Genomic DNA, 12042 nt, shown 5'->3' on the forward strand with positions numbered 1-12042 from the left:
ATGCACTCCTAGGTTCCTCAGAGACATTCAAACTCTTCAGAAGCAAAAACCTTGCATTAGAGGCTGAACAATATCTAGCATGTTGATTGTTCCACATAAGTTACTGCTTTCATATCAATTTAACAAAAAAAAAAGATTTCTGTTTAAATAAAATCTATTCCATGCTCTTATTTGAAATAATTTATGTCTGTCCAGTCTGCAATATTTATTTTACAGTAGTTATATTTCCATTTCTGTGATATCTTTTTGGTAACTTTTCTACTTAACAGGTCAGTCCCAATATTGATATAATTCTACATAACCTCCCAAATTATTATGTGTGTAAATTACACCCAGTTGCTTGAAGCAGTGATCAATAGGCTGATGCACGGATTGCAAATGATAACAAATTTCTATTGCTCTTGGGAAGGAAATCAGAGTTGGTCAATTTCAAAGAAAACTGAAAGATATTTAAAAGACCAGCATATTTTTATGGATGAGTAAATGCAACCTCAAATTAAATTTATATCTAACCATTATTCATTACTTCATTCATTACTTTTTCTCTGGAAATAAATATTAAAGCGTTCTCTCCGTGCCAAAAAAAAAAATTGTACCTGCCAATCTATGGCAAGGAATGAGCTGTAAAATAGCATGAATAAAAACAAACCTTGCCTTATTTTTTTTCCTGGGCAATAAAAATGCTAAAACAGAATTAATGTAATTATTCTACCTCATAGAATGTTCTGTTTATTTTTGAATTGAAACATTGCTGAAGACTCCACCAGTTCTACAAGGCTGACAAAAAATCCAAAGAGAAGCCAAAACCTCGTGGCAGACAAGACTGTCATGCACAACAGTATGAATTGCAGCTTGGAAGGTTACGATGGGATGTTAGGAACAACATCACTTCTGTAAGTGCCCGGAGAGATTATGCAATCCCCATCCTTGCGGTTTTTAAACTCATGCACTACACACAGATGCGGAAGACCAGATTCGGTGTTGTGGATAATTCTGCTTTAAGAGGAAGACTGGAGTATGTGATCTTCAGAGGTCCCTTTCAACCAACATTCATATCATTTACATGATGATTCCTTGAAGGTAACTCTCCAGGACAAGAGAAAGTAGCCATAACACACACCCCTCAAAGCTTCAGAGTAGTAATAGCCTGAAAGTCACAGAAGTGTATAATATAACAACCACCATCATATCCAACCATGTTCTTTCACTGTTCTCGGCTAGGGTGCTCACCCACAAGGATTTTTACTAGCTCAGGCACAGTTTTAGATGTCAGCTCGATGTATTTGCTCCATACCCAAGATAACAGCCTCTTTCCTGAGTGCCTCCTGAGTGACTGAGCAGGCAATAGTGTGTGTATAGCAAAGCTTATCAACTCTGGATCAACTTGAGCATGGGCCACCAGTTCTTTGCACTGCATTCCCACTAATGGGAAAACTGTATTTGAATGCCAAGATAACTATGTGGATCTGGATATATAAGAGTTTAGATAGATGAGATCTCTGTCTTGGCAGGGTGGAGCTAAACTGTTGTGGACTAAAACGATCCTGGAACAAGAAGAAAGGCAATGATGCCATGCTGTGCTGGAGTTTGACTGTACTCAGCTAACCAGTGTCCCCAGATGCTCTGGACCACACAACCACCTCAAACATTGCAGTCTAGAACTAGCTTGGGCAAGTGAGTCTGAAAGATCTTTAAATCCTCATTTCATAAGGTAAAAAGACTATCTGAATTATGGGGTCTACTTCTTACATGAAGAAAGACCTTTTAAAAACCTACTCAAATTTTTATTCACTATTCTGCAGCCCGGAATTCAACAAGGTCTACATCAAAATATGGCGATTTTTTTCTTGAATTTCTAAGAGGAAACTTTACCCAAGGTATAAGACACTATGGACTTGGTAAGATGGCCCCCATCAACCACCTCTAAAGAGCCTCAGAATGAATCAGAACCTGGTTTGGGACTTTGGAAATGAAATAATGACTCCTTGTTCTGAGGTGCTGGCTTAAGGTGAGTTTTTAATATCTTCAGAAAGTGCTGAATCTAACCCATTTCAGCTAGTCTGAGCTGCTGCTAAATGCAATATCAGTATTTTGGCTATTGGAAAACATATCATTGAAATAAAATTAAGTACAAAAATAATCAAAATGCCCTTTTTTTAAAAGAATTGTTTTACTGATGTAACATTGTATGTCCTGTATATTACAGCGACTTCCATTGTGTCACTAGTAGGATGTAATAACCACCTGTTAGGACTAAAACTACTTGTTTAAAACATTATAAAAATTTTGGGCATACACCTAGTGTGTAATTAGTAACATTGTACAGATTTCACTGATTTTAATCTTGCTTTGTAATATAATTGAATCAGAATATCTGTCATCTTCACAAGTCCTTCTTACCCATGTCCTAATTACATAGCTACAGCTCTGGAAAAAACCAGCAGATCTTTATATTGAAATCATCTAGCACACTGGGTAGAATCACTGTCTAAAAGTAAGTACAAAAATGCAATGGAAATTGATATGTTCTCATCAGAGGTATTAAAAATTCACTTTATAGACAAACACAATATTGCATTTCAACATCTAGCAAGAAGTGACAACCTTATCCTTGTTCTTACTACTACAAAGTGAAAAGAAGCAACAAAATGAAGCATGTACTTTACTAGCATAGTAATGTCTTGTTTTAAAATTCAATGCATCTTTTAAACTTTAAAGGATAAAGTGAATGTACTACTCTTAATCAATCTGGCATACTTTTTTCTAATTCCCACATTTTCTATCAACATTTCCTGAACAAACAAATAATGAAGAAGCAACGAAGCAGCTAATAATTACTACCAACACTCAAAGTATAAAGAAATATTAATTCCTTCATGCATAACTGTTAAAATCTGTCAAAATTTCCTGTCACTTGTGAAATTTCTGTGTGATGAAAAAAGTCAGCTCAATAGTATTGAGCCATGAAATGAAACCTTAGAGAATTCTTTTTGCAAGTGGCAATGAATAACCTCACTGAAAGGATTCTTTCAGCCAGCTGCTCTAATGTAGTCAGCCAACTTCCGAGTTTAAACACAGTCTCTGCCAACAAACAGATATCACTTTCATGCCTGAGTCAGACAAACAAAATGTGTCATGAACAAAAATTTTGTTTATTTTTAACCTCAGCTGGTTTTTGGGTTGACTTTTCCCATTCTCAAGCAGCCAACAGGATTTGTTTTAGATAACAGATTTATTTAAATTGTGGAAGGCTGGGAAAAGCAAAAAACATTAAAAAAAAATTGTGGCTATACGACAGAAAGTATAAAGATGATACTACATAAGTTGCATACTATCTATTATACAATAAACTTTTCATCTGAAATATAATAGCTGTCTGTGTACTTTTTTTTTTTTTTTAAATGTAGCAATTAAATTAATAATCACTCAGTTTTGACTTGGCAGTTTTCAGGAAAAGCTATTTATCTTGAACTCTCTCTTCCCGAGAAAAGGAGTCCAAAATTAGAAATAACGAACAAATACATGTGCTTCCAAATGTTAACAAATATAATGAGATTTTGACACAATAGTAATTACGGTATGATATAAAATGTGGACAATTCACAGAATCACAGAATGGTTAAGATTGGAAGGAACCTCTTGAGGTCATCTAATCCAACCCCTCTGCTCAAGCAACCTGCTAGAGCAAATTGCCCAGAACCGGGTCCAGTCAGGTTTTTCATATCTTCACAGATGGAGACTCTACAGCCCCTCTGGGCAACCTGTTCCAAAGTCTGACCACCCTCACAGTAAGAAGCGTCTTCTTGTCTTCCGATTGAATTTCCTGTTTTTCAGTTCGGGCCCGTTGCCTCTTGTCCTGTCAGAGTGCACTACTAAGAAGGCCCGTCTCCTTTTTAATTTCTTCCCATCAGGTATCTGTACACATTGATAAGATCCCCCTGAGTCTTCTTCAGCTTAAGTAGTTCCAGGTCTCTCTGCCTTTCCTCACATGAGAAATGTTCCAATCCCTTAATGATTTTTGTGGCCCCTTGCTGGACCTGTCCAAGTAAGTCTGCATCTTTCCTGTACCAGAGGGCCCAGAACTGGGCACAGTATTCCAGTTCAATAACGAATATTGCATTTACTTTGAAAAATATGATCGTAACTTTGAAATTAAATTTGCAATGGCTGTCTACGGACCAAATAAGATTTCACAGGTAGCAAAACTGTTGCCAGGTAAATGAATATAATGAAGCAAGAAGATATAATGGTGTTCTCTTTGGATAGTAAATGCCAAAGATGAAAGTAGATGGGGAAGCCAAAGGAAAGGCAGGATCTAAGCCAACATAACCTCAGGGAGAGAACAAGGGAGGAGCTATGATCATGAAACTCTGAGATCTTGCCATTACTTTAAATTGGGAAATGTAATTTTCTTCCTCGTGTTCTCCATAGATGAAGGCATCTGTGATGGAACAACTGTATTTTACTAGTGGTTAATGTTGATTACAGTTTTAATTTAATGAGCAAAGCTGATTAGAACCAGAGTTTAAAGAAACCAGATAGTATATGAGACATATTCACAAAAAAAATAATTTAACTTGCTCTGACTCAGTAAGAATGAAAGAGTAAAAGTAGGTCTGAGTCTTTCTGTGAGGAAATAACATCAGAACAAATGGGACTAGGCTATTTGTTTCAAGAAGAAGTAGTAAACTCTTTAGATTAGGTGGGGAAAAAAAAAATCAAAGACTACTGGAGCATAAATAATCTTCATGCATGATTAGTAAATTTCAGTACACTCTCCTTGTCAGTTAAAAGAAATAAAATAATTTTAACATAATTTTTTAAATTTTTATAATAAAGAGTGAAAAAGAGAAGAAAATTAGTTTCTGCTACTGAAAATATAACATTGAAAGGAAAAATACTAAGATCAGTATTCAGGCATAAGAGTAACAAAAGAGATAACAAGGTAGATATTAGTGAAAAGCAATGTCAGCTTTACTTGGCAGTAAATAGCAACAACATTTAATATTTGTTTAAACATATAGTAAGTAAGCCAAAATACAATACCTGCTCAAAAGTTCAATGATATTCACTGTCAGAGCGATTTCATTTAACAGCACACTGTGCCTCAGCTTGCTTTTTTCCATTCATCAGTTTGAAGGATACTCAGCAGAAGAATAATATGCGATTCTGCAACAAACTGAGCCTGACTGCTTCCATGTATGTAACTCTGCAAAATAAAAATGAAAACCAATCCTCTTTACAACAAATAAATCAATTGAAAATGGCACAACCGGATATGTGAGAATCAAAATAAAACCTGTTTCGCACAAAAATATAGACAGCAACAGCTACAGGTGAACAGCACTGTTTACATAAGTATGTTTGGTAAAAAGGAGAGTAAAACCAGCAAAGAACATATATACAGGGTATGTAATGTTTCATACACAAGGGCACTATGCTGCACTCTTTTTCACACTGGTGCTAATGTGAAAAAGAACATGCATTTATTTGCTCAGGAGATACAATTTTTGAGAAGGGAGGTGATGAAATCAAGGACATGCCCCAGCATGGTTTTGACAGAAGTTAAAACTGAATCTTGCCTTTAAAAAAACTGTCTGTTCTAGTCTTAGTTAGATTGAGTGAAGTTTCTTCATACAAAGTCTCTTTCATCTTTCTCCATGAAGGTACAACTGTGTCCATAGAAAAAATTCTAATTCATAAAATGTCTTGCTTATATGGAATTGTAGTAAATGCAATCACATATATGTTAATATTTAATGCAAATCTAACATAGCCCACATTTTCCCCCCAAAATTATTACTGTTAATGGGCTCATTTTGCACATTTATTATTAAGAACATATAGCATATTATTCAGAAGTTGTTAGTGTTTATTTTTAAGCAGCTATGACAGCAAAAAAGGAAGTAAAATTTTGAAAGACTGCAAACATGCACAAAATAAGGGAGATTCTCTGTCTTCTTCTACTACATCAATTACAAGCATTGAGTATAGCTTGTCATACTATTCTACGTGCAATTCAATATATCCATGTTCTCAAATTATTATTTATTTGTATTGTTCTTAGGCATAGATGCAATTAAATAGAAAGAAAAATGTTCACTCCTCTTAGGGTAAAGAAAAGGGAAAATTTTGCCCTCCTTACAGATTCAGAGTTCTGTTAGTCTATTTTTTAACTTACATGTTTTGCTTTAACTCATTTTACTCTGAAAAATTTTGTCTGAGTAGCATCCTTGTCAAGATTCTGATTTGAAATACTCTGATGCTGTTGCATACAAAAGAACACCTTCACCCACACTGGTTAAATTCTGGTTGATGCACTGTCAAAATATGCAGTTCATAAGATATGATAGAAGTTTTTACTCAGTGGATCATTATCTACTGTTTTCAAAATTCAATTATATTATGCTCATTCAAATAACCAGGTCAAAGGTAAACCAGGCAAGAACTTCATGGATCTAAAGATTCCACCTCTCAAAGAAGACTTTTTTTTTTTCTTGAACAAGATGAAAATCATTGCTCGTATAAGAATATCTCATTGTAGTCTGATATGACAACAAGCCAATCTATATTTCTTGATTTTTTGCAGGGCTTCTTATAAATCTCACTAAGGCTACATTTATACACACATATATACACATACGCACAAACATATATGTAAAACAAAGAAAGGAAATAGGAATCTTTCACATTAACAAAAAATAATTACAAAATTAAAATGCTTAATAGATTGTGTACTCTGACCCAGTTGTGACCACAGTCCTGCAAATACTGACTCTCTGTCATTATTTGTCATGCAGCTAAAGCAATATATATATTGGCATACGTAGGCATACATATACACTTGCAGGATCTGGGTTCAAGTGTGCCTAACAAACAGTAAACATCTATTTCTCATAACAGCAAGTTACAGTCTTAAGCTTACAAAGATTGCAACATATACTGTATTGTTAATACAATCTGGACTGAAATAAAAACCAAGCTTTTCATCAGCAAAGTGTAACAGGTCTAGCAGCACTATTTAGTTATTAAATACCTATATCCATTTACACATAATCACTACTACTCTTTCTCTACACATATGCTAAGTTGTATAAAAATGCACATTGGGAACTAAAGAAATACATTATGTTGAAGAGGCAACATTATTTTTACCGCTTAACAAAGCTGGTTGTCACATGACTCCTAAGGCTATAAATTCCTTCTGTACTTGTAAAACATTTAGATAAGAGATATCATTTTTATTGACATGCTTTATGCTTTGTTAAAGTAAACTATTTTTCTCTTTATGGTAGGAATTTAATTCACCATAACACCATTGAAGAAACAGAATATAAAGTATGTACATAAACACATACACATGCAGAGACTATATTGAGAAATCATCCCTTCCCCCCAAAATAGTTTACTGACATTAAATTGTTTATCTTTCATCCTAACAGGGAGAAAAAGTCTCAGCTCCAAAAAAGAGTAAATTTTATGCTACTGCTGCTGATGACATAAATCTGTCCCACACCAGGGAGGAATCACATTTTAGGTGCTAGTCTTCATCACTCAGCATAGTAACTTTATTTAAAAATATCACTCAAGTTTGTGTGACTTCTAGATTCACTTATGAATATAAAATAACTACAAAGAATTTTGTTAATGAATCGGGTCAGTTTCATAACTATCTAGCTGTCAAACCCACACATTGAAGATGTTTCTAAAAATGACTACTTAAAATGCAAAGTTGGAACACCACCACGAAAAGACTAAAAGCTATAATTACTAATTAGATTGTTAATGTTTTTTTTATTAAATAATTAATTAATTTTAAATTAATTCTGATTATAAAAACTTAAGTCTTGTCTACCTGTGAAGATAAATTTTTCTATGTTACAGGCATGGTGATTTGATCTAATGTACTAGCAGGGTTGGTATCATGATATTGGAAAGACATTCTCAAACAGAAATCTTTGCCTGCCTGTTCACTAAATTCCCAAAGTAACTAGTTTTATTGTATGATGTAAAATATCTACATTTGTCTCAGGATTTTTTCATCTGAGGTTTTACCAGCAGCTGTTTAAGAAACTTTCAAGGTACGACGTGCATCACCAGAACAGTCTCTCAAAAGATTATGTCCTTAAGAAGACAAAATCATGAAAACAAAGATATTGTCATTATCACTATTAATTAGGTAACAGATAGAGTCCCAGCCACCACCTGATACTATAAAGAAAAAAAACATGGACTAGATACAGTTTATTTGCAAATGCTGAAACTTGAACCAACCAAAACCAAATAAATCGAAACCTGAAACAAACAAAACCTGCCTAGAACACCTGAATCAGAGACAGTAAGTTGAAAACTACCTGATGAATACGAATTTCTGGCTAAACGTCTCATAGGCATTAATGTTGTAACTATATTTCCTTAAATGTGAGTTGCTAAAGGCATAGCCTGACTTGCAAGGAAGTGGGTGTTCTTTGATTTAGTTCTAGAAACATTATGTGCCTATTAAAAAGCTAGTAAAAGACAATTGTTACCTACTGCTCTGTCCCCAGAAAGGGGAAAGGAATGGATAAAAGCAACGTGAGTAGCCACCTTAAACACAAAAAACAAGATTCATCTTTATTTGAGAGGGCGAGAGATCTCAGGTTAACTTAGACACAGAGTGTGCTAGCTATTTGTTCTATTACAAATGTCCTTAGGTAGATTATTTTTTAAGTTACCTAGTAATAAATCTAACTCTATGTGATCAATAGGCCCCTCAGATTGCTTCCCCAAGACATTGTTTTTCAAATACTCAGAACAGCAGCAGGGTGCATCTCCTCTATAGTTGTGGGTCAGTCAGACCAGTGTGACTGAAGAAGTCAAGAATGTGAAAGACCATTCCAGTGATCAAGCATAACCAAAACTATTTGCATTTGACAATATAATGTGAAACATCTAAATTTACAACAGTACCTCACCCAATTTATAACGAGGAATGGATTTTAACCACTTCATGAAAGAATTACAGGGTGTTTTTTTTCTGCAATGAACTTCCAGATGAACATTCTGAACAGACAAAAACCAGAGTAGAACTTTTCAGAAGACAGAAGACCAGTAGTTAATGTAGAAATGATGGTAAACAGCTTTTCTTGAAGGGGCAATAGTGAGAACTGTGCAGCACTTGTCCTTGTGTCTTTCCCTACAGACATATGATGACACTGTGAGGCCACCTGAAGCATAGATTATATTTGTATGCATACATATTTATGCAAATGTACTCACACACACCAGTTTTGTATACTGCAATGGCCACTGACTCATCAAATTTTGACATTCATGGCCATCTGTGGCTCATACTTACCTAAAATAGAAAACATTTTAAGACAATATTTTTAAAATAATTTTGACAAATTAGTTCAACAAGCACAACCAGTTTTTTCCACACTTTTTTTGTAGTTCCTCAGTAGCTTTTAATTGGGCAAAGTTCTTGAAACTATATCCATATAATCAAAATAAAGGAAGTGGTCACATGTGAGCAGATGTCATGTCACATGTTTCTTTATTTTCGTACTACTTCTTTCCCACTACAAGAAGGATGCTGAATGACCTACATGCAAGGCGTATATTCTTATGAAACTTTCTTTGAGGCTACAAACTATTAAGAGACTGAGAAGTAAGATTTCTGGTTTTGCTATCTTTTCTGCCTTTTGACACTGAATCCATTTAATATTTGGAAGCTCTGTGAAGCCTATTTGGCTGCAAGTGCTTTAAATAAATTAATGAATAAATTCAGTATTTCTCTTTCATTTTAGAGGCATCAGGAGGAAGGACCATGCAAGATGCAAAGCTGAAGTCCATCAGAATAAGTGCAACCATGGTTTGAGCAGAAAAGCTGTACAGCCACACAACTCCCACAGTCATACAATGGATGCAACAACAAACGCCATACTAGTAAGACTAATAGGGGAATCAAAGCATGAATGATTGACACTTTGAATTGTGTCCTTTTCCAGCTTTAACATTCTCCTATCTCAAGTCTGATTTCACAGAAACAATCTGAATTGCTAACTGAGATAATCATGTCCCCAAATCAGGCCATTTTCTTTGCCAGTGACAAACAGTTGTTCAATGCACACACATTTCTACAAAGCTGTGTTAAATATTTATCTGGTATTTGTAAACTCATTAAATATTTAGTGTTATTGAACTACAGATGGTACATACGTATAATCCCTCACTAGGATAGTCAAGGATAACAATAATGTAACATATTTTTAAATTTCCCTAAATACAGCATATGCTTGTGATTTCCCTTCAAGAGTTACAGTTGTTATAGCTCAGTAAAATACTTGAGTTAAGTGTAATCTGTGCTCCTTCCTTCCTTTCTGCTAAGGCAATGTAAATAAAACAGAAACAAAGTAATTGGAAATAAAAGCCTCTGTGAGTTATATGTTAATTCTTAAGGCAATACAGTTAACTTGTAGAGTATCCAAGATCAAAACTGCAACATGATTTCAGGTGCTCCAGTACCAGTACTTTCTCTTAAAATAAATATTAAAATGTTTGTATGCTTTTAATGGACATGAACCTGTTGGACTGAGTCCAGAGGAGGGCCACAAAGATGATCAGAGGAGTGGAACATATCTCCTATGAGGACAGGCTAAGAGTTCGAGTTGTTTAGCCTGAAGAAGAGAAGGCTCCAGGTAGACCTTATAGCAGCCTTCCAGTACCTAAAAGAAGCCTACAAGAAAACTGGGGATGGGCTTTTGACAAGAGCATGTAGTGACAGGACAAGGGGTAATGAAAGAGGGTAGATTTAGATTAGACTTAAGGAAGAAATTCTTTACTATGTGGGTGGTGAGGCACTGGAACAGGTTGCCCAGAGAAGTTGTGGATGCCCCATTCCTGGAAGTGTTGAAGGCCAGATTGGACAGGGCTTTGAGTGACCTGGTCTAGTGGAAGATGTCCCTGCCCATGTCAGGGGTTTGGAACTAGATGATCTTTAAGGTTCTTTCCAACCCAAACCATTCTATGATTGCGTTCTATGACTTAAAAGCAGACAATTGTGAAAATAATCATACTTCTTAATGATAAGCTGAATTTGGATTGCATGTTGAAGAAACGTCTAGATGGAGACTATCCCCTGGAGGCCAAACTCAAGCTATTATATGTGGAAAGAGGTGAAGCAACACACCAGTCAACTGCCTCTAAAGAGAGAGAGTTACAAACTCCATACCAATAGGATAAACACTATTAATTTGTCTTCCTTTACCACATGAACATTCAGAGTGAAATTCAGTAGAGAGGAACATTACAGAAGGCCATAGATTACTTAATTATGATTAAGCCTTCAGAGTGGCCTATTTCAATTTTGCCAAGAACATACATTAGCTATAAGAATTTGTTCTTTTCTCTTAATTTAGAGGGGAAAAAAGAGCCCCACAACATTATCACATCAGAGTTTTATAAGTTTTCAAATTTATGTCCAGCAGTAGCATGACTTTCATCAGCATTTAAGTGTTTAAAAGGCAAAAGTTCTAAGACATTGTCTCACAATGCCATTTATACACCTTACCATTGCAAGTGTGAATATAGAAAAAGGTTAAACATGCTATGGAGAACAAATAGTTCATTCAGTAGAGCAAATACTTTGAGACCAAACACCAAAGTATATTAATTTAATGTTTTATTGTGCATTTTCATGATCATATGCATATTTCTCAAATTTTTTTCTATGCTTACTATGTAACACTTCAAGAGCAGCACTGTGCTCAGCAAGATTAAGAATAAAGTCTTATGCAGCTCACAAAAACCTACCTTTCAAAATCCTGACTCTTTTACACCTGTTTAAATATTACATTTTCTACAGAACAGCACAGTTTCACATAGCTTCACTTGAAATAATGCTCTCCAAATATGCTCATTTGATTACTACACAGTAGTATCTGTTCAGTTCATACAGGCAGATCAGAGTTTTAACTTGCTTAAGAACCCAATAGGGGACTTTTTATGAAGTTATTAGCCTAGGCAAGTCTGTGAAAATCTGAAAATAGAAACCTAATGTAA

General features: G+C 35.0%; 1 protein-coding gene across 1 annotated transcript in view; it reads right to left on the reverse strand.

Moving 5' to 3' along the window:
* TUSC3 (tumor suppressor candidate 3) overlaps positions 1 to 12042 on the reverse strand; it is a 138605-nt gene that overhangs the window by 21058 nt on the left and 105505 nt on the right. Inside the window, exon 7 of the mRNA XM_086746659.1 lies at positions 5146 to 5209. Within this exon, the coding sequence (XP_086602785.1) occupies positions 5146 to 5209 (64 nt within the window). The remainder of the gene's footprint in view (positions 1 to 5145; positions 5210 to 12042) is intronic.

This window comes from Chlamydotis macqueenii, chromosome 4 (assembly GCF_036417535.1).
Source record: "Chlamydotis macqueenii isolate bChlMac1 chromosome 4, bChlMac1.mat, whole genome shotgun sequence".
NCBI classification, from domain to species: Eukaryota; Metazoa; Chordata; class Aves; order Otidiformes; family Otididae; genus Chlamydotis; species Chlamydotis macqueenii.